General features: G+C 38.3%; 1 protein-coding gene across 4 annotated transcripts in view; it reads right to left on the reverse strand.

Annotated features, from left to right (window-relative positions):
- The window catches only part of ZDHHC20 (zinc finger DHHC-type palmitoyltransferase 20), a 49,373-nt gene that overhangs the window by 7,449 nt on the left and 17,646 nt on the right, over window positions 1-24,278 (reverse strand). Inside the window, exons 2-13 of one of the 4 annotated variants that reach the window (XM_033087025.2) lie at window positions 24,107-24,133; window positions 19,202-19,296; window positions 14,945-15,065; window positions 13,546-13,615; window positions 12,400-12,432; window positions 11,467-11,587; window positions 6,347-6,382; window positions 5,138-5,270; window positions 3,052-3,178; window positions 1,722-1,811; window positions 515-630; window positions 37-114 (exon numbers count right to left, since the gene is read on the reverse strand). In XM_033087025.2, the coding sequence (XP_032942916.1) occupies window positions 77-114; window positions 515-630; window positions 1,722-1,811; window positions 3,052-3,178; window positions 5,138-5,270; window positions 6,347-6,382; window positions 11,467-11,587; window positions 12,400-12,432; window positions 13,546-13,615; window positions 14,945-15,065; window positions 19,202-19,296; window positions 24,107-24,133 (1,007 nt within the window). In that variant the 3' untranslated portion in view covers window positions 37-76. The remainder of the gene's footprint in view (window positions 1-36; window positions 115-514; window positions 631-1,721; window positions 1,812-3,051; window positions 3,179-5,137; window positions 5,271-6,346; window positions 6,383-11,466; window positions 11,588-12,399; window positions 12,433-13,545; window positions 13,616-14,944; window positions 15,066-19,201; window positions 19,297-24,106; window positions 24,134-24,278) is intronic. The other 3 variants (XM_033087027.2, XM_033087026.2, XM_033087028.2) reach the window with 3 other exon arrangements.

A 24,278-nucleotide genomic window follows, 5' to 3' on the forward strand; every position in this document is an offset into this window, starting at 1 on the left:
ATGTACAGAAACAGCAAACAATTATGTTAGTCTTACCTGTTTCTCATTGAGATGGTTGGTTAGTAATTAGCTGAGATCAGCTTTCCAATGAAACTATAATATGCTTTTTTGCACCTAGAATGCGAGAGAATCTCAATTATGTGGTTTTGCAGAGTTGCATAACAAATAGCAAAGATTTCAAACCAGAAAGCACCTTGAGTGTGTTGTGCCTACTTTACAAAAATATTGTCTTCCCCCTAATCAAACATAAAAAATCCCAAATCTCACAACTGAAGTGAAAAAGTGAGAATTATCTATCCATCTTAACATAATTAATTCTGGAGCAGAGGATGGAATACAAGTTTCTTTAGTTCTAAACAAGATAGTTTAATTCTAAACATGCTAACTTGATTCCATGAAACACATTTTCTTGTACACGACTCCGGCCAATTCCCAAGGCCTTTCTCAGCCTTAAAAGAGAAAAAAAAAAAGAAACTAACAAAAAAAACCACCCCATCACAAACAAAACCACTACCTGATTTCACATTTTCCTCTTCAGGGCCAGTTTCCACCCACTGACAATCACTGGATAGCAACCGATTTTGTGACTCACTGAGTGGTCGAGTAGGAAAGGACTGATTGGCTACAGAGCTGAAAAGTAAGCAAAGTCAACAGGAATTCTGTAATAATTCAGTAGCTGCTTTAGACATTTCTAGAATAGTGAAGTTACTTAAAAGCAAAGCTAACAACAAAAAAACCCTACAGTGCCAACTGGAAATGGTTGCCTGCCCCCAACCCTAATTCCTCTGCAGGCTTGTTCTGGTCATCGGTCTAAAATAAACCCCTACCTGACACAGGCCACTTACTTCTAATGGAAAAACCTCACAGATTGATACAAGAAATGGCACCCTGACAGTAACACTGCCACACAGCTAAAAAGAAAACCTACGCAGTTCCATCTGGGAGAGCAACCAAATGCCGTCTTATCCCATGCAAATGCCAGGGCCTTCTTCTGAATGTAAAAAGATACTTTGTTGTTTGCACAAGGGTCCTGTTCTTGTGTAAATTCCACAGGTTATGTTGCATTGGAAGCAACTTCTTCTCTGTACTGCCTATGAATCCTCTAATGCCTGGTAACTCAGGTGACTGCTGTTGGCACCATCCTTCAGCTTACAAATTCACCAGACTATGCAGAAGATTTCTAAAGTGGCAAATGTAAACACCCCCAGAAACTGCACACAGAGAGAAATACACTGAGGATACAAAACATGCAAATTTGGGAGGGATAAAAAGCAATAAGCTAAAAATCCCAGCATGAGAGATCTACTTCTCCTGCAAACTGTCTCAGCATTATTTGTTTTAGCATGCTTGAGGAGATGAAATACATATAATACCTCGCCTTTCACAAAAATAAAAAAACCCCAAAACAAACAAACAAAATACTTTTTTCCCCATGGACAATTATTCAGTCTTCCCTAAGACTTTTTTGAATGTTATTAAGAGCCAGTAAGCTCTCTTAGTTTCTTGTATTACTGCTTCCTTACAGCCTTATCCTCTTTTACAACAAAACCAAGACACAGTCAAGTTTTTAGTCTTAATCCACTCTGTCCTTCACTGAAGACTTAAACTTACTCTGAAGATAACAAGAATCAAAAAGAATTCAAAAACTAATTTTGAGACAATTTTTTTTCTCTAGGTAAGTACTAAACAGTACAAATCAGTATTTTAAGTGCTATAGTTACCTTTTGGCAGGTTCATTTTGGCTTGAGACTGCAAGTTGCTCTGGATCCATAATCACTAAACGAGTTGGGAAATTACATCCATCACCCAAACTAAATGAGAAACAAAGACTCAAATCACTGTTAGAAGCTGACCTAAATGAACTGAACAAGGAGCCATGCAAAAGGCAAAGGCTACAGGCTCAAATAAACTACACCTGAATACAGTGTTGAACTCCAGACTTTAGCAAGGCAATTCTACCACTAAATCAGATGATCAGTTAATTAAATCTTGGAGCTCAATTGATTCCCACCCTATTACTGAGTATGGATTGCTGTGCACAGCACATGACTGTGGACTTCAGAAACACAGATGTATTTCCGTACACTCTACCCCAATCTTCCCCCAAACCAGCAGGCACATGTGGCAAGACTCTGGTGTTTACAACCCCAGAATCTGTATCATAAATAACATTCTGGTGGCCATGCTTTCCCCTTCAGCCATAATTCTAAAAGAAGGCTTAGTTAATTTCAAAGTTTATCAGGGTAAAATGTGGTAGCAAAACAGATCGAGCCATCTACAGTGGAGCTTCTGTCTTTAATGACATTGCAGTTGAGCAAACAGCTGAGTCAGTTTAAGATGCTGGTGTTACCTGTGCTGTTTGATACCAGACCTCAGCTTCACAAACAGGTTCAGCAACATTTTTACCTGATACACAGCCCCCCAAGAGCACTGTTGAAACACAGTTCCTACTTCATTCTGCTGAAATCTGGTACTGGTGGGAGTGGGCAGCACTTCAGTCCTGCTTCAACGAGCTTGTCTGCAACTCCCTAATGCTGGCTCAGCTGACATTTTAAATCCAGCACTTTTCATCATATCAAATTTTTCTCCCCTCTGTTGCTTATTTATATGCACTTTCTTAGATAGCTTTCGATTCCTAAAGTGCCATCTACAGCAAAAGAAAAGCTGTCAAGTTTTTCCAGGGACAAGAGAGGGTGTTTTTAAATAGATGTTGTTGTGATGCAGCTGTTTGATCTCCTCTGAGTTGCTGATTTCTGCTCTATAATCACTCAGACTACTACTAAAAGGTGTACAATTTTTGCAATATGCTTCTCAAAGCTTTCAAAATTCTGCATTTAAAAGGCTCTTGTCAACAAACTCCCTGTCTTTGAATGAAAACCCTGTGAGGAGTTTGATCATTTTCTCTTGCACATATTTCCTGCTCCAATATTTATTGTACTAGATGTACAAGCTGGCTTTTCAGCTGTGCTTTATTTTTTAGTAGAAAAGGAAGCAAGGTGGAAATCATGGAATCAATTAATTCCCTAATTCATTACTGTTCAGACTGAATACCTGGTAAAGATAGGGAGTAACCAATACTTCTTTTCATCGCCAAAAACCTCCCTTAGATTTTTGCTGCATCCAAGAGAAAAGCCATTTTTATCAGGACCATTTCGAAATGTGGGTGCACGGAATGTTTCTGTAAAATAAAAACATTCCTTAAACCAGTATAGAGTCAGGGAACATGAAGAAACAAACTCAAATGTCTCTGCTGTGGAACCAGTTTTGGGCAAGGTGAGGCAATCTTGATGTATATTTGAGGGGGGGTTTGGGGAGAAGAAATAATAATCTCAAGTAATCTGAGGAAAAAAAAAATCACAGGGTTAGTGAAAAATAAGAAAATCAGTAAGCAGAACAGTTACCTTGTCAATTTTCTCTCTTTATAGTTAAACAAAACAACGCTAAGTACCATCACAGCTGAAACAAAGCTAAGTACCATCAGCATGCCAAAGATAACCAAATACATCCCTTATTCCTTGGGAACTTGCTCTCTCTTCAGCCTTTTTTAAGCAGAAGACTTTCCCTTTTAGGAGTACAGTAATTTCACAACCATAACGCACACCGGATTATAAGGCGCACTTCCGGGTGTCGGCAAATTTCCGAACTTTTGTCGATATATAAGGCACACCGGACTATAAAGCGCACTTTTTTTTTGTGGCGAGGATCTGCCCCCAGCTCCCCCCGCGCGGTTGCTGGCTGAGGCCCCGCCTCAACCTGGCAGCCATGGGCCCCTGGGCCCGCCTCCACCCGGCAGCCGCGGTCCCACGGCTCACACTTCCAGGGTGGAAAATGTCGCAACTTTGTATATCATATAAGACACACCGGACTATAAGGCGCACTTTTGGGTTCGGGCCAAAATTTTAGTCAAAAGGGTGCACCTTATACTTGTGAAATTACTGTAATTTGTACCTAATGCTGGACCTAAACCCATACAGAAGAGGTTTTTCCACATCTGCCAAGTTAGGAAGCTGAATTAAGAGCATCCAGTGGTATCAGAGGAAGAGAAAATCTGTTACATTAGAAACAGACACACTATGAACTACTGCAAACCACCAATGTTCTACTTAGTCCAGTTATAGCCCTCACCAAGAACTGAGAGGACTCATTGCTCTCCCTCCATACCAATAGCTTGGTCTTTTTATGATCATGATCCAGAAAGCAGATAAAGTACTGTGTTGCCAATTATGACAACTGACTTTTAGGTAAGGAATATGTTGAAGTTCTCTTCAAAGTCAAAATAAACCCTGCGAATATTCCTTACCTGTAGATATGTCAAAAGAAAAATAATTCAAACAACTCTCCTGCCAACCAATCAAAAAAATTGTAGCAAAAACCTTCTAGCTGAAAATTATTTTATTTTTAATCAACCCACATGTTTTTGAGGTCAGAAATCTAAATTCCAATGAAAGACATAAGATTTTGACTTACTCAGTTGGAGGAATACTCATTGGTCCCTGTCCCCTCAGACACTGCAAAAAACACTCTCAAGTGTTTCCTAGCAAGAACTTCAAATATTTTAATTAAAAACACATAGCTTGGTTATGCTGATCAATGCCATCTAAAATGTTTAGGCATAAAATTGTGGGAATCTCTTATTATCTAGGAAATGTGCATCAGTGTTTTCATTTTTATCACAATTTTCCTAATAATAAGGTCAGTTTTCTTTCACAGGATTTAAGAATACTCATTTATATCTAGTTCAAAATGTAGTACACATTCATGTACAGCAGAGCCTCTGACTTGGTAGGGGCTACCCAACTACTCAAAGTATTAGAACAACAGAATAGTAAGTAGCAACTGGGTTACATACTTAACACTTTAAAACCACAGCAAAAACACAATGGTGCCTCAGAGGTCTCAAAAATACAAACAAAAGAAATGAACAGTCATAATGAATCTGAATGCTTGGCTCCAGCAGAGGATGCCCTCACAGGCTTCATTTTCCCATTTGTTTCACTTTTAATTACTTCCACCAAATATTCTTTTTATTGCACAGTATTGAAAAAATCAATTTATACATGATGACATATCATGTAGGATTCTAATTGAATTGTTGTTTTTCTGGACAAGGAAAAGCTCCATATCCCAATGAACTAACCTATAGTTGATCTGTTTTTGCCAACTAGCCAGCAGTGGTAGCTGAAGAGTGACAGTATGCTGATGAAGAACATGGCTGCCACGAAGAAAAGGAATAGTACGTGGAACTTTGCATGGGTATCTGGCAATTCATTCTGGGGAGAAAGAGAGAAAGAGATTAATATGTTAACACCTCCTAGCAACTAAGGCAGTATTGTTGCTGAACATTTCCTGCCACACCCAGACTGCTATAGGTCTTTCACCTCTGCCAAGAAAGAAAAGCAGCAGCCCAGTTTTCCTTTTGTGTCATGTTAAACTGGAAAACAACAGCATTTAAATCTCACGGGTAATACCCCTTCCCCCACATTCAGTACTGTGAGTGCACATGCTCATCCGTGGTTTTCAAATGCACAGTACAAGGCAAGGCAAAACATTTTCTATACCAGAAAATGTTAACTGTGCAGCCACAGCCAAAGAGACATAGGGAAAATATGTCCAAAGTCACTTCCTCTGAAGGGGAAAAAAAGTGTAATTCTTGCCACAAGGTAGTAATACTGAATCTAATTTTCAACTAGTATAATGAATGTAAAAGGACTTGTCATGAACAAGTCCTAAACAAGACATGGGATAGATTTTCAATTTTTGATGACCTCTAATGTTTAAGCAACAACCAGCATGTACCTAGCAAAATGAATTTGTCATGTCTGACCAGGTAGAAGTGAATCACCAGAAATCTATGTGAAAAACAATTTCAGTATAATCACCACAAAGAAACCAACTCCCACCCATATCAGATTGTCGATTCCACCCCAAACTATTTTGAGACTTCCACTTGCAAAAGGCCAATGGGATTTGTTAGAATACTATTCCAGCTCTATGTTCTCAAAATCACAGCACTTTGAAGCAGTTGACCTTTAACAACATTATGAAAGCAGAGAGGCTATTTTTACTCAGCTATTTACTTAGCATTACTGCCATTACTTTTTCCATTAGCGCATTCAGTACACCCATTTATCTACGGCTGGCTTTCTTTTTTAAGCTAAAACACATTTCAATTAAGATCAAGTGGACATAGGTATATCCATTTCCCTGTACATGGCTTATATTTATAGGCAACAGATTACTAGTCTTCTTCCTTCTGTGATGATGTAAATACCTGCCATGAATTACTGGACTAGAAAAATTGTAGTAGGAACAATATTTAAATAATGACAGCAATATTAGATTTTACCTTTGGACAATTCTCTGCAGCTTTCCTGCGGCAAAGCTTTGCGCAAAGAAAGACAATTTATTAAACACTAGTATTATGTTAAGACAGAGTGTTTGAAAACAGCACAGGCTTTAAGAACAAAATGGTTGGTGCGCAATTGTGCTCTCGGATGTGGCAATTTCCACAGCACATCAGCATCTATAGCCCCTGTTCTCCAAGAAAATGGAGAAGTATGCAAGAGTGCACTACTAACTTCCAAGGCATGAAATTTTCTACAGAAGCATAGAAGTACTGGAATTCAGATTGTGACTGGATCACTTTCAAGTGGTTGCTCAGCTTGGACAGCATGACTGTACCAATTTCCTTCTTTGTCAGTTGTTTCCATCAGAAGTAAGGTTTATACGATTATTCTGTATGATGAAACCATTCACAAAGGTCTGAAAAGCTCAGAATACTCCTGAGGTATAAAACAATGGTTTAATTACAAAATCTTTCTGACTTTAGAACATATCCATTTACCATTAGATGTAGTTTCAGCCAAAACAATAAAAAATAAATTGCCATTCTTTGCACAATTTTCTTAATTTAAAAAAGATCAGATAACAAATCAATACAGTTTTTCTTCTTCCTAATTTCCTTCAATACTGAGCAGTTTGTAGGTTGTATCTTTAGTAGAACACCTGAAATTGAACCAGTGCTTGAGAAAACAAAGGAAGAAACAGGAAAGCTGGATTCAAATTAGCTTTTAAATTTCAAACTTTATACCTAAAGAGTGGTATCTTGGCTAAGATGCTAGCACTTAACTAATCTGTTGTACACAAGATGGATGTAAAGTACATTAATACGTGCAAAAAGCTTAGGAAGAGCCCAAGCATCTACATTAGAGTCAGGCAGACATACACAGCGTTTTCAAAAATGCTGGCTCTTAGGAGGATCAGATAATCCTACAGTAAGCACATGACAATCAGAGCCCAGCTCTCTAAACTACCATTTAAAACTACCATTTCAGCTTCCTTTTTACTGGCTATTTTATTACTTATTTACTGACAATTCATGCAACAGTCCCTCTTCCACCTGCAATAGGGATATGCTGTGTTTTGCGATCTACTGAAACCCAGCCTAGCAAAACACTCCAGTTGCTGCTAATTCCTAAGCTTCATGTTGAAGCAATACTAACTCTTTCTACCTCAGAGCACACTGCAGTGCTCCCCAAATGCCCAAATGATTTTTGTAACTTGAATTCCTATGACTCTTTTGAAATTACATATTCAAACAAAATAATTCTCTATAAGGAATTATCAGGAGTTTATTTTGGTGCTAAAAAAGCAGCAGCAGCTTAGTCTTTGTGTGTTCTGTGGGTCAGAAATTCTAAGTTTATTTCACTTGCATTTTCCTAAACTAGCAGCTCTACAACCTGGAGGATTTTTTGAATTATGCAGAATTAATCTGCATGATCCCCAGGGAGCATTTACCTCTTCTGACTACCCAGTTTCAGCCACTGGTTGTAACTTCTTGAATGACAGCTGCAGAACTGAAGCATCTTTCAAAAAAGACCAACTCTTTACTGGAGAGAAGCATCCAGTCGTTGAGTGTGCATAACAAGCTTATTCACAGTGGTGTTCTAGCAGCAGTCCACATGCCCCTCGCATGTGAAAAGAGTCTGAAACTTCAGACATTGGTTATTTAAGATCATTATGCTCAGCAGCAGCACAGAAGCAGAGACTTGCAGTTGAGAGAGCTGCAGAGTTTACAAAAGGAAGCAATTTGCACAACACAATCTGGACTACTTAGCACACAATAGGCTGAAGCCAGTCAATATTCAAGAGTCCCCTAGAAACTCTTTCACAAATAGAGTAATTTGATGGGTATCAGGTCATAAAACCCCTCAAACAAAAAAGTGCTGTCTCAGCTTCATTTGCTCCTAATTTTTCAGTACAGGTCTAGCCTAATCTTTGAAAAAAGCTCAGATCTGGTCTAAATCCTTCGCATAGGTAAGAGGAATGAGTTCTAACCAATGATGCCGAACCAGTCTTTTTTTCCTCCCCTATCGTTAATACAACCAAAGTTTTGCAGAAGCATATGCTATCCACCCAGGATATGGATCACATCCTTTATTTAGCTATCTTTTATTTAGCTCAGGATTGAAAACTTATTTGGAGGACAGTGAAAGACACTGAAAATTACTGGAAAACGGTTTCAAGCAGGTGGCAGTGCAGCAAGAGTAAGACTAGACATAAATATAAGCTGGGAAGAACCCCCATTCGCTATGTAAACAAGGCTTCAAGCACTGGGTGTCCAGCCAGTGCTGGTGTTTGTGTCAAACACATTTGGTAAACTGACATTTTATCTTTAACAATCTCTGAGACAGAAATAAAAATATCATGAGTATAGAAAAAGCAGTTATGGGCAGAAATAAATAAATAAATAAATCACATTCCCTTGATCTACAAAACAGATTCTATGTGGTAAACATTTCCAGCCAGTGTAGCTGTTCCACTATTGTATTCACAGAATCAATTCCTTTCTCCAGCACTTCTGCATAAGCACGAAATGTGCCGTGTAGAAGTCTTGCACGTGCAAGTGAGAAACACAAAGGCTTTCTTCAACAGAAGAATTTGGTAGGTGTGCATGTCTCACAATGTCTCCAAGTATCTGCATAGGAGCATTATGTCTCTATGCAAGTATTATCAACAGTTCAAAACAATGCATTGCTACATTTGTGTAGTTACCACATACACCTCCACAATCTCATTCATTACAAGTTCTTCCCCCAGGCCATATTCCCCAAGAAGCAGTCCATACTTCTTTCCAACGCTGGATATATCCAGCAGTTTGTTGCACAGTCTCTGAAAAACATCTGTGAGGAAGCAAAAAATAAGCACTACTTTGTGAATGTATACTGTAACATTTCCTATAGTCAAGCTTTGTGGGGAAAAAACAACATTGATTTGCTCAATTTTAGAGCATGATGCTGATAATACCAAGCTTGTGGGTTTTTAATCCCCACATGGCCATTTACTGAAGAGCTGGACTCAGTGATCCTTGAGGGTCCCTTCCAATACAAAATATTCAGTGGTTCTGTGCACGCAGACACCCTCAACAGAAAATGTCCAAACAGCAATCTATCTGATGCTGTAGCAGACAAAGCTGAGCATGAGTAATATACTGAAGCAGTCTACAGACAGCACATGTCAGCAGCATTCTGCTTTGCTTTGCATACAGATGTAGAGAGAACCCTCCAAGAGAGCATTTGCCTAGAAGCTTATGTACAAGAGACATACAAAAATTTGCAAGCCAACATGATTATGGAGCTGCCACCTCTTTCTGGAAATGTAAATCAGTTACAAGATCAGAAGAGTCTTAGCTCTGTGAAGTGGGTTACTTAATATGAGTAAAATGAGTCAGAGACCTACTCTACTGATAAGATCAGGGCATTGCCAGATTCTGTCTTGGAAGTATCCGGAACTGAAAGCAAGTACACAACTACATTGTCTATTGTCACATTTCAGAAGTAGCCCTTTCTTGCAGGAAACATTTTTAACAACTGAATCAATAATAAAAAAATAATCCCTCTTAAGTTTACTTCCTCTGCCTAAGAGTCCACTTCAACATTGTGTCCGATGAGCTTTGGAAGAGTCCTGCTGCAAACGTTGGTGTTAAATGTTGGTTCACTGTAGTTGGCTGTCCTGTGGCCTTTTTTGTTGCACTAACAACTATGAAGCAAGGTAACAAAGCAAATTCTTTTTTTCTTTTTTTTGCTCAAGCACTGACTGGTAAATGTGTAAGAGTGCATCTACAGTTTCCCTAGAAATTGCACACAAAGCACTGGAAAGCAGCCAGGCAGATGTTTGGAAATGGCACACTCATGGATTGAAAATTTAACTATTTACAGCCAAGCAAGACTGAACAGCAAAATTAGACCATTTAAGTTGAAATATCTTTCCAGCTATGACTGATAAACACATTTATGGTTTTCATCTCACAGTACTGACAGCTCAATACCCACATGGCTCCTTGCTCTCCAGTGACAGGCTGCTACCTTGGCAAATCAGATCCACAAGTTTAGATGAACACAAACTCTTTTGCACCATTTATCTTACCTAATGTCAACTATCTCAAGGTACAGCAATTTTGAATACATGATCATGGCTTCTCTTACCCTGACATGGCAGTAACCTTTTGCTCCAATAAAGCAAATATCAATACCTATTGCTGCAGATAATTACTTTTCCCCAGTTACTCTGACAGTAGCCAGCATCTAAGAAATACGTGGTGTTATTTACCCAATGATGTGATTGAGTCGCTTCTACTTGCAGTAGTTTTTTGCATGCTCATTAATAAAAACAGATTAAGGGAATTCTGCCACTAACGCTTCAGCCTAGAGATAGGAAGGCACATTACAAGTTTCTGTAGATGAAAGGGAACAATTACAGAAGGCACTCTATTCAGCCTGGAATGTGACTGGAACAAAACTGATAGGAGCAATACAACATTGACATACAAGGATGGTTGCCTTCACATAAATGTATTAGCCATTTGACAACTGATAACAGTTGCAAGGAAGATGTATAGTATTCATGGTATTCATACTGTACATATCTTAGCATTCTACTCATACCAGATCATAAAAGCCACTAATATGAAGTTCAGACACGTCTATGTAGGTACTCCAAAATGGAGCTCAGTTCCCAACAAATTAATCTGCCTTATCTGGCAGCAGATTATCCATAGACAAGTCTGAGAAGATACAAAAATATTAATATTTCACATTTGACAGTATTTTTATCTATCTAATCATACATATATGTATGTCTGATTGTTTGATATGGTCTGTTCCTTCTTTATCTACACATCTGCATCACATAGTCTCAAAAACCTGAGCTGTGCCACTCAATTTTGATTGAGAAGAGAAATTGCACAGTGTCCTCATCAAAACTCCTTACTCTTCCTGGGCAGTGTAATACATTTACTTCATCAAAATTCATAAGGTTCTCCTGCTTCAGTCACTTTGATTGATGTCATTAATGATAGTGAACCACAGAACAGAATAAATGGTGAGTGACAACATGCTGATGCAGTCTCCAATAACACATGCAGGATTAAACAAATGAAAAACAACCAAAAAAAGCCTTAGAACTTACTGTCCAAAACTTTATGAAGTACTGCAAGACTGTAGCAGCAACAAACAAACAGTACAGTAAGGAATACATTAAAAACAGGAGGAAGAATTTGTAGTTAGAAAATCCCACACAATTATTCACCCTAGAAGGAGGGGAAAGAGAAAAAGGTTACTAAGGTATACAAAAAAAAAAAAAAAACAAACAAAACCCCACAATACATTCAGCTTTTGCAGAGCAAAATGTGTACGATGTCAATGGTATATCCAAAACATTCTGGCACCAGTGTTTCAGAAGCATTTTAAGCCACACTTTGAAGGAAATTTCTTTTCTGAGGCTGAACGATTTGGGCCTCTCACATAAATTTTGCTCCCCGCCTCTGATTCTGTAGGACAGGACATGAGCTAGCAAAGCATTATACAATACAGACAGTCTGTACAGGAAGCAATTCCACTACAATTGCAGTCACCACAGAAAGTTGCATGAACCTCACCATCAACTTCAGTGGATGCTGCTTTGGTTAAAAAACTACCTCTAAGTCAACTACTGGTAGTAATTTTTACACAGTGATAGCAGATAATATTTTTACTGACTACCAGTGAATACAAACTGCAAAAGAGGGTGCCTGAGTGAGTCATACATATAATCTAGAATCAAGACATGACTCTCCCATTGCAGTGGGTATCTCCTCTGCTGCTAACACCAAGAGAGTAAGCAAAAGAAAGAAATGCCTTTTCTCACAGGTCTTGTTAATGCCAAGGTTTCTCTATACAAGGAGAAACTGCACAGTTTGGATGACTGAGCTTACAACTCTACACTCCCACACACATTAGGAAAAAGATTTATTCCCACATAGTAATGAACTTCTGTGAGAATCAAGGTTTACTTCAAAAGTGCATTTTTGAAGCAGCATCTAATTCATCACTCTTCCACTGATTTTTTAAAAAATAAACTTACCATGGACAGTGGTGGTCCATTTTTAATACACATCTGAAAGAGAGAATTTTCAGCAAATTAAGATAAATACTTTTTCTTTCTAAGACATAACTTTAGCTTCTACAGTTTTAGGTGTTGTTTTTTTATTGATTAATTTTTTCAAGTATTTTGCCTTACTGTATGTTTTTCAAGCTCTTCTCAATCATACCAATTCTCTATATTAGAGCAGCTGTTCTTTCACTGAAAAGGACCAACTGAGATTCAGAAGAGTTATGAGGAGAGTTCTTAAATTAGCATGGGGAGCATTACTGAGCAACACTGTGTACCAGTTCATTAAGCCATGCTAGTTTTATGTGCACACAGAGAAAACAAACCCAAAGGATCTTTGAGAGTTGTGTGGATGAGGTGTATTAGCCTAGCATTCACTTCACCTAAGTCTACCTTAGGGCTATATTTGCTACCATTTTATTTGCTGCTTGCCTTTTTTTTTTTAAAGCTAATGGAGGAAAAGAGCAGCACAAAGGGCAATTTGAATAGTTCACATGCCATTTTAATCCAGTTTTAATGTAAAGGAGGATACTAGACATTTTAGACACAGAGACATTCACTGTATTTACTAACAAATTTGATTTTAGCCAAAAGATGTGCATTAGGTTCTTCAATGAACGACATTTCCTCAAGCTCAGCCTACTCAAGTCTCATGCACAGCCTCAGCATTCAGTGCCTGTGCAGACTCTTCTGATGATTCACAATGAAAATAGGAAATAGCAGTGATGTATTTGAAATATTAAAGGCATGTGACTCTACTGTCAATTTCTGAGATAAACATTTTTAGCATTATTAGTAGAACACATATTCTTCAAAGCTACAGGAACAAGATACAATGAAACAGTTCAATAATAAGCTTTGCTGGTGCTGGTATCTCAGACCTACCTTTATTTACTTTCAATCTATGATTTTTTTTACTTTAAAATTAATTAATTTTTTAATATAAGCTTTGTTTTACAAAGCTACAAGAAGGTTTCCTAAAAAGTCCTGCCACTTTAGACAATAGGGCTGCACCATAATATTGCACCAATGGAAGGAACTGACCCACTGAAGGCATGAACACACTGAAGTGATGGTTGCAGGAAGAGAAAATCTGTAATTCCAGATTCAGACACTTACACATCACATGCAGAACAGTGGTGGCAGCGGTCAGGTTTGATCAGCTGGCATCGATCACAGTATCTGATTGCTGTATTTAAATGCAAGGGTCAGGTCAGTAGAACGCATATGATTTTATCAAAGCTTTCCCCCTTAACGTGAACTGAATCTTAAAAGAGCTTCCTGCCCTCCCCTGCCACACCTGCTCTCAGACTGTCACACACCTAATCTCATATGATGTGTAGTTTTGATTTTTTTGAAGAAATGTAACACAGAAAAATATTCAAAAGAATATATTACCACTCTACTGAGTCCATTTCCATTTATTCTTTGACTCCCAAGTCTTCTCACCTTTCATCCTCTGGCACTGATTCCCCTTTCAGCTCTGCCCAAGGTACTAAGGCACCTTATTTTCAGCAAATCAACCTTCTGCACTGGTTTTCTCTATCCACTTCACCAAACAATGATCTAGCAGACTGTTCAGTAAATCAGCTCTTCCTCATCTTTCCTGGATATTTTTAAACAGACCTTCAGGTTTTTGTCAATGGAAATAAGACACCAGCACAGGCAGTTTGAAAGCAGGAGGGGTGCTAACACCTACAGCTAAACAGAATTGGTAAGTGCTGGCAACAGCTTCCCAGACCACTCCAGGAACTTAAGACTGAGATTCTCCTAAATAGAAGCTTGTATTCAAAAAAGCCAGGTGTCCTTAGACTTTGTTTGTAAAACTCTCAGTAAACTTCGGCAATGGTTATTCCGAGTTTATGTTTTTGGAAACTCTACAGGGTTGCTAGTTTCAAGAAAGAGCAAAATATATATACACATATATACACATATAAAAGCTATAGATTTTAAAAGAATATACATATGCATAAGACAGCATTTTCACAGATCATTGATCTATAAATTTGAATAAAATACCTACTTATATTAAAAGCCAATCCAGAAATAGTCCATAACTAGATTTGTACTGAATTGCAGATGGGAATGAAATAACATTTATTTTTAAATTGCAGAAGTATGTTAAGATCTTAAGTACATTTCCCCTCCCACTGAACCAAAAGAGCTCAAAAATAAAAGTTTAAATGGGGATAAAAGTGATTATAAAATTGAGCAACACATTTGAATTTCCCTATTTCAAGCTATCTTAGCTACATTTCTTTGCTGTGTTTAATTACCACAGCTGGAGATAACTGCTGTCATCTCTCTTCTTACTAGAAGATAATTTTTTTTTTAAATTTCAAGTAGTGGCTTTATGTTGAGAACCCCAGAGAAAAAGGACTGCTTTTTCTCTCAGGGGGATTAAACAAATGACAAAACATCATGGCATTTGCAATATGTGCTTAATATATTGTTCATTCAATAGCAACAAATGAATAAACAGCAACTTCAGGAGCATAGAATTATCTTTATATCTCACCTCTCGATGCTGTTGTCGTATAGATAGGCAAGTCTTTAGCAGCTCTTCTCAAAATCTCCTGCTGGGATTCTGGTCTCTCTTCTTTTTCATATTGCTCTTTATCAGCTTTTGACAAGCAGAACTAGGAGGGATGGAAAAAATGGATAGGGAGGAAGAGATTAATTATTACTTTGTTTTCCAAGGAAAAAACCCTTTGGGTGCTACCACCCACTGACCCAAAAGCATCACGTAAACAAAAAGAAGAATGTTTCAGGAATTACAGGAGAGCCTTAAAACTCATTGTTTCTGGATGCATTTTCAAGCAAATAATCTTTATCTCTGTTCCATTATCTACAGTATTTTCTCTTCAATACAAGGGAACGCAGAGACTCAGGGCGAGCTTTAAGGTGCAAACTTTCCTTTAATTCCAGATAAGCATAAATTAAGTAAACTGCGAACAAGAGGAAGGTGCAACAGTCCTTTGCTGCTACAAGGCACTGAAATTCTTTGATTCCACTTCCTCTCTAATACAGAGAGGGTTACAAACCAGATGGGGGGGGAAAAAGGCAGGCGGGGGGGGAAAAAGGCAGGCAGGGGGTGTGACGGACTTCACAGTTCCAGCACAGAAGCTGAAAGAGTTTAGCTGGAATTTTAACTCAGTCAACACTAGTCTCAAAATTCTTAAGTTGTATTGAAAACAACTTCAGCAAAGCCTGTACAGTTTGAGGGTGTGCTAAAATTCTGAGTAAAGCCTGAGGAGCAGTCCTCTTGAAACCTCACTGAAACGTAAGCCTTTACTAGAAAAACCTGGAGAGCTTTTACTCATTTGTGAAACACTTAGTTTGGTATCCGCTGAAACAGTATTTACCAGTAAGCCTCACAAAACCCAGCATGCTGACAAGGCCCTGTGCACTGGGGGCTGAAATGACTATTTTCTTTGGTATTTTTCTGTTCCAAAGCACTTCTAAACTCTGAGCTTCCTGCATGGACAAGAGCCCTCTTCATGAGCATACATAAACAAAGCATTCATGGTAGAGAGTGGAAAATGCTATGTGTGCAGCTGGAACAAAAACTGGCTTAGTGTGGTTTAGTATGATCATATTTTCCAAAAACATATGCATGATTAGTTCACATGGATTTTCCTCTCATCCTGTACTTTCTCCTCTTTTGGATTACAGTCAGTTGGCAAGCAATAATGAAGACTCCACTTACAGCAAGAAGGAAGCTGTAAGACATTGCTGCAATTTCTCTGTGCTATTTCCTAACCCAGAATTCAAACAAGATGCCTCACAGCTCACAGAATCTAGTTAAGCCTCCTGTCACATGTAGTATCATCCCAGTTACTGAGCCTACGCACCCTTCAAGGCTGAAACATGAAACATGTTTAAATAATACCCTTTCAAATAACCAGACACTAGAATTAACCTATGCGAAGGGTGAAATTAAAGTTTAACATTTCAGCCATCACCAAGAGTTTGACCTCATTATTTAATCACTCATATATGTATTCAAGCATGAAAACTGGAGACGATCACATCAAAAGTTTAAGACAGATATGAAGCATCATTCCAGCACACAGTGGTGCAATACACCTTAATCCCTACTACCCTTGTAAATCTGATCGGTGATGCAGGTCTCTGTGACCTGTAATCAAGTAGAGGTTGCAAGAAACATGAGTACTTCCTCTAGATGACATTTCAAGGCAAAACATTAGTGCACAGAAAAGGAACCAAATATAAAGATTTAAAACTTCTAAAATTTGTCCAGGCAACATCATAGTATTACTCCAAAAATCCTGGATAGGATTTTGGTTTTCCAAAAAGCTACATTTCTGTTCTAATTTCAGAACTTAATAGGGTTATGAGACCACAGTCTCTCAGGACAATAGCAGGATATGTTCAAAGACATCAAAAGTTGTCTGTTACCACACAGCAAACAGAATTCCCAATGAGGTTCAGCAGTTCTTATTGAAAACAGAAAGAATCCCTTTGTTTCCTTCCTCTTTCTGGATCTTGTATAATGCTGATTGTTCTTTCTTAGGACAAATGTACAGGGATTACACTAAGACAACAGCAGCTGCAGAATTTTTTTTTAGTTCAGTAGCAAGATTGCAGGATGTTATTTGTTTTGCAAGAATGGCCAATTTGAACGAGTAAAAATATATACATTTACACTCTCACACAATGGAGAGATTCTGAAGTCTTATTTGTTTTTAAGTATAACCAGCAAAAATTACTCACTGGTACATGAACAGAAGGGATTTGCCCAGAAACAGAAAAAGCTGTGCTGTTTTAATTTGGTTGGTTTTTTCTTTTTTAAAAAAATTTGAGTGTGTTTTTTTGTTGTCCTGGTGGGAGAGATTTTTTGTCCTTTTTTTTTTTTTTGTTTAAAGCTAGTTGTAGAAGAAAATTTTATTAAATCTGATCTATTTCCAAAGTTAATATACAAAAAATCCATTAAGTGCCATATGCCCAAGCCATTCCTTTCACTTGTTGAATGCAAAAAGCCTGCTACATCATCACTGTAACTACAGGAAAAGTAGTGTCAGAATAACTTTGCTATTGATGAAGAATTCAAGCAGACAGTAAAAGTTACTAGGCATTAGTGTTAACAGCAGCTCTAGTTCATACAGCTTTATAAGACCTAGAATAACACCATTTCAACCACATTTTAACTGGTTAACCTGCTTAACGTAACAATTTTCCTGCAAAACCATTCCAGAAAAAACAAAACCAAATTACCCTGAAGCCAAGCCAAGAGTTTAGCAATTCATTGAATTATAGAATCATTTAGTTTGGAAAACATCTAAGGTCATCAAGCCCAGCCATAAACCCAGCACTGCTAAGTCCACCACTAAACCACATCCCCAAATACCACATCTATACATGTTTTCAAACCTCCAGGGATGGGGATACAACCACTTCTCTGGGCAGCCTGTTCCAGTGCTTGTGACAACAAGCCTTTCAGTGAAGAAATTTTTCCTAATATGCAACCTATACCACCCCTGGTGCAATTGAATCCATTTCCTCTTGTCCCTGTCACTTGTTACCTGGGAGAAGAGGCTGACCCCACCTGGCTACCCCTTCCTTTCAGGCAGCTGTGGAGTGATGAGGTCCCCCCTGAGCCTCCTTTTCTCCAGGCTAAACACACCCAGATCCCTCAGCTGCTCCTCACAGGACTTGTGCTTTGGACCCTTCAACAGATTCATTGTCCTTTACTTACTACATCATGCAGAAACTCACAAGTGTTTTGGGGTGTTTTGGTTTATCTAGCTCCAAAAATGTACAAATTACACATTTACATATTTTTGGTGTGGTCTCTTGTTATTGTAAAAGCTGTCTCCTTTCACGAGTTACATCCTTCAACAGCTACATTTAGACTTTTTGCTTAGTTAAACAGCAGAACAGTGTTTAGCTTTTTACACTTTATATTCTATAGCTTTAACATACAATCTCTAAGCCATAATTAAGCACTACAAGGCAGTGTTTGCTTTTTCTTCAAAGCATGGGAATAACTCATCTCAAGAATGTTTAAGACTGACATTAGCACTGAATGTCAGTCTTGCTGAAAACAGAATAAAAATTCAGCCCCCACAGAGCAACCAATACCTCAAACAGTTTAGGCAGTTTCAAAGCTTTGTAAAAACAAGGAGCAGAAGGGCAGTATTTTAAATTCAGCGCCAGTATTTAATCCTTACATACACACATATTAGAGAAAATAGAAAACAAGGTAATCCATCCCAGGCTTATAGGAATTAATATGGTTCTTTTTCAAAACAAAACCTCATCATGCATTCTTTTGCTATTATATAAAGCATCTTTAAGTAGTCACACCTCAGTGTTCCTAAACCTTAACCTTTGACTGATAAGTATGTTCAGTCCTCCAGGTTATAAGTATACACTGCATTACTACCCTTTCTTACTCAAACAACAACCTGCCTAAAAAGGAAACGTAAAAATGTTGTCACCGTATTTCATTTATCAGTTTTAAAAAATCCAGGTTTCAACCAAGCTACTTCATAGCATGTCACTGTACAAAACTGCCAAACTTGTGATGATTTAAACACACATTTTGTATAAGGAAATGTCATTACAAAAAGCATATGGTATTTTAAGAGTAACTTGATCATTTTCATTCATGATACATTGTCATGCTGTTCTATTTTAGACAATGAGAAGGGAAAGGTGAATCATGCAGCAATGCAAACAAATTTCATCACTGAAAACAGTTCAGCTATTTATGAAAAAGGCATTGACATTTTTCTAACATTATATTTACCTCATTAGAGGGGGTTGCAGGGGATGTGAAAATTGTCTTCCCATAGGACCATACAAACATGACGAATGACAGATGAAAAACTACAAGGTAGACAACTGCAATAAAATACAAATAAGAATTTCGTGAATATAGCTGAAAAGAACAATAAACCAACCCCCTGATCTTTGAGGATGGCTAAACAACCACACTTAGCACTCCAGGACTATTCACTTAAAAAAATTAGATAAACATCCATCCTCACTCCCCAAATGTGATGGCTGCTCTTCCTCAAGGAAATAATTATTTTATTATATATATATATAATATTTATAATTATATTTTGTTATAGATTCACAAAATGACCTTGAATGCTTCCAGGGATGGAGCATCTACAACTTCTCTGGGCAACCTTTGCTGCTGCCTTGCCAGTCCCACAATGAAGAATTACTTCCTTAATTTATACCTGCCCTCTTTCAGTTTGAAGTCATTCTCCCCTTGTCCTATCACTCCATGTCTCTGTAACATGTCTTTCCCCAGGACTCCTGTAGTCCCTTTCAGGTAGTGGAAGACGCTATTAGGTCTCCCTGGAGCCTTCTCCAGGATAAATAAGCCCCAGCTCCCTTAGGCTGTTCTTCAGCTGGAGAGGTGTTCCATTCCTCTGATCATCTATGTAGCCTTCTCTGGACTCTCTCCAATAGATCCCTGTCCTCCCTGAGCTTGGCCCCCAGAGCTGGATGCAGCACTGCAGGTGGGGTCTCACAGAGCAGACCCTGCTGCCCATGCTGCTTTGGATGCAGCCCAGGACATGTTTGGGTTTCTGGGTTGCAAGCACATGCTGCTGAGCCACAAGGGGCTTCTCATCAACCAGCAGCCCCATGTCTTTCTTCCCAGGGCTGCTTCTCAATCCATTCTCTGCCAGCCTGTACTTGTGCTTGGGATTGTCCTGACTCATCTGCCGGACCTTGCACTTGGCCTTGGTGAACTTCCCAAAGCAGATTTGGAAGAAAAAAATGAATTGACAAAACCCAGCCCCCAAAAAACCAACCAAACAAACTACACCATCAAAAGAAGACCCCACAAAACAAAACCACACCCCCTGCCCAAAAACAAACAAACCAAAATGTCCCCAAACACAACCTCCAAACCCCAGAACCGAACACAGCCTCACAGCCTCGCTCTTGGCATGTGACTAACCTTTTTGGATAAAGATTATGATGTAATTCTGTTCTAGATTATCACAAAGTAATTGATTACTTACTGATCTACATAATTCAATTTAATTTCTACTTTTAATAGAAACAGCACTGCGCTGTGCCATTACAGAATGCACTGGTAATCGATGACAGTTAAAATCCCCAAACAGGGGTTTGGAGAGTACACATCCACTCATGCCAGATGTGAGTTAAGGATTTTCTTACTCTCTTCTTTCAAATCATCCGAGATCATTCAAATACAAGCTGGGTAAGTCCTATTACAGTCAAAATGGTAACAAAATATAACTGGTTTTAGGAGAGAGCTCAATAAATTTTCTAATGAGTCTGTACGATATCTTAAAGACCAGAAATCCAGACCTTATGACCCAGGAAGCTCCTTCAAATCTTGTTTCCTCTAATGTTTTCTTTTATCACTTGTCAAGAGGAAACAGATCAGTTGTGCCAGAACAGCAAGTCTTAGAGAAGTCATATTAAATATTTATATTATCTTCAGTTGCAGTTAAGTAGAAAATTTGACCTACTTTTCTCTACAGATAGAGTTTTCTAAGAACTTTAGAACCTTTAAGAAGCTGTACAATGTTCTTCATGGATGGCAAAAAAGGCTCAAAACTTTGGGAACCTCCAACAGCCCAGAAAATGCTTGTGCACAGTCACATAGGTTTATTCATGATCTTTCAGGATTTTCACTGTTTATTACAATGAAAACAAACAAACTGCATTTCAGCGTTCATCAGAGAATTATTCTTTTTACCTTTGCCTCTGACTCCTCCAACCTTAGAGGCAGATTTGGCAAATTTTCAGCTGTGGAGCTCACTGAAAATGCGAGAAACAAAACCCTTTTCTAAAGCTATCCTAAATCTAAATAGGAGAGAATTTGTGTGTTACTGTAGTAGGCTCTGCATTATTAGAAGTTGTCTGTTATTAAAAACATACTCTACATTCAAACACAATGTGGGTTAAGCAATTAAAGTATGAGAAAATGGTTTGGAAGAGAGGAGAAAAGGACATAAAACAAGTAGAACCAGTGGCACAAACCAGAACTTTGGTGGAGAAGAGGGTGGGAGAAATTGAATAGAAGGAAAGAGGAAACGAGATACGGGGGAGGGCAAGGCAAAACTAGCTTACACAGTAAACAGTTCTACTCTGTCCATAAAAATCATGCCAGAATTCAGAGCCTTTTGAAGGATTATTTTTAGTGCACACACAATGTGTCAAACAGCAGAACGTCAAAGTTTTGTCACAGGTTGTAAATGCCCCTAAAATACAGAATAACAGGGACCATGGCCAGCTGCATCAAGACTACAGACCTGTGCCAGTGCTACCACTATTTAAGATAGAGGCAGCTGTTAAAGTGCTCTTCATGTAACTGAGCTCTTGCAATCTGCCACCATCATTAAAAGCCAAGGGCTAGTACTCAGTAGCCAGGGACGGGCACCACCCAGGGAGAAGACCCTGCAATTGGCAGTCAATATAGGCTTCACTCTGAATAAATTCTTGCTTCTTTTCCTACTTCCCATGCTGCCATTCCTACTGTGATTACACATAACTGTCCTGTCAGTGCTCCCCAGGAAATGAGAGGGAGGGAAAATACAATTTTTAACAGCTTTACTTTAGCAGTCCATCTACCCACCACTTTGGGTATCAGTAGCTCCTCTACAGATTACTCCCTGAAGCATCTTGCATCTGTCTCCAGTACAAATGTAAACTGGATTAATTCCTAGTCAGTTCATTTTCTTGTAATTACAGGCTAGATGGAAAATACAACAAAAACCTCAAGCTCCAGTATCTGTCAGTTTAGCCAGACTCAGAGTCACGAGGCAGTCCTGGCTAAACTAAGGCCATCCAGGATTCACAGTGCCATGCTGTGACCAAGTGAAGTCAGTTCTCTTTAAAGGCACTGATGCATACTATACCAAATTTATGGCCTCATGAAGACAACGTCTTAAGACATGCTCTCAGAATCCTCCTAAAATATGCTAAGTCCTCCTAAGATTTGCCCTTAACATTCTTTTCTGAATCATTCTTACTACTATTTCCAAGACAGAGTCAGATTACAGGGAGACAACAACATATAACAGTAGCGTATTACACTCAACTGAGATTCAGAGTTGACTTTATTCCCCTATCCTAATGGATATAAAACTAGACAAGAATATAAAATTACAAAGAAAAAAATGAGCCTTAATGGGGTGAAGAAATCACCACTAATTTAATCAAAAGTTGTCATTATATTAAAATAATTTTACTGTAGTACTTATTACACTGAAATATAGAGCAAAATACTCTTCCTAAGATGCACATGATCGATTTGCATTGCAATGTTTCTGGTACTTTGGTCTTTCAACTCTTCTGATGTTGATCCCTGGCTATCATGAGCTGGCCTATAAGAACTTCAGAAAACTTATGCCAGCTTTCTATTCAAATGAAAAATGACTTAATGGGAGGTGCAAGCAGCAGGCAGGTGACAGCTATTAAGAGCCTAACTGGTTCCAGTGATGCTGTCACTCTCATTAATTAATCTTGCATTTTCCTTCTCTGGTAGATTTAGAAGAACCTGTTTCAGTCAGATAGGCACTGCATTTGAAATAGAGACCTGACTATGTAACACAAATATTGCTCTGCCAGACTTCCTTAACTGATACATGGATCTTGCCTTTCCAGTAGAAATTAGAAAGTAAAATTTATTCATCTACAGGTCAACAGCAAGTGCAACAGCAACTTGCAGAATTTTGTGAAGTCAAGGTAAAGCCCAGCTGTAAAATGGGATGAAAAAGTCCAGTGTAACACAAGCTCACATCTTGAATGGCTTACAGTTTATTCTGAAGATTTTCCTACTCTTTCAGCTCTCCATTAGAAATTGAAAAACAACAAATTCCATCAAGATTCCTTCTTTTTACAGTGTTCTGGTAGATGTTCACCAGGAAGAAAACTGCTAGATTAGCTTCCAGTTCTGTGCTCTTCTGCAAAATATTTAAGAGATGAGAGCTTTTACCAATCTGAATCCGCTCTCTGTGGATAGTTGCTTAATCTACCACTCATGTTCCTCCATAAACTGGAATGTACTCCCAAACAAATATACCAGCAACAATATGCTAGCATTTTTTTTGCTCATTTGTATCTCTTATCACTGTGCACTACTATCCACTGTGGCATGTACCTGCTAAAGCCAACATGAAGCTTAAAATTTCTCAAAACAAAACCTCAAACACTTGACCTGGAAATTTAAAATTATAATGTGTAGCCACTTTTGAAATGGTTGTGCTTTGCACAATTCTAACTACTCCTTAAGAATGGAGTTCTGAGGAATTTGGTAAGCTGTTTGGAAAATATTAAGCAGTACAACAACAATTCATCTTCTTCCAGAAGTCTTTCAGGTCACAGGCCTAAACAGAAAATGGAATTGTGGATGTACTGCAGGTCCTTCTCTCCTCTCCTCTCCTTTTTCTGTTCTTAGTAGGCACCCATTTAAAAATAAATACAAACTTAAATCATAGTTGCATTACTTGCATTAGTCACATGTCTTGTCATCATCCCAAGTTCGTGATATTAGAAACAAAACAGACTCAACTTTACAATATTTACCTTGTTTCTTAGCACTAATCTACTCATTACACAGAGCTCACACATAAAGGAGTACATTTAAACTCTACGTCCCTTATGATTTGCATGCAAAGCAGCTATTCACATCTTCATAAAAACTTTTAAAAATTACCTTTTTCGGCAGTTGAAGAAATAGTAACTGGAAGAGAAAAAAAAAATTGTTAGGTGAATTTGTACAGAATTAAGTAATTGGCAAAAAGTGATATATATGAGGTAGTTGACTTGTTCCAAAGCATACTTCAGGTGTTAGCAGAGCCTCCTCACCCAACACTGGGGTAAAACAG

This window comes from Catharus ustulatus, chromosome 2, assembly GCF_009819885.2.
Source record: "Catharus ustulatus isolate bCatUst1 chromosome 2, bCatUst1.pri.v2, whole genome shotgun sequence".
Lineage (NCBI taxonomy): Eukaryota > Metazoa > Chordata > Aves > Passeriformes > Turdidae > Catharus > Catharus ustulatus.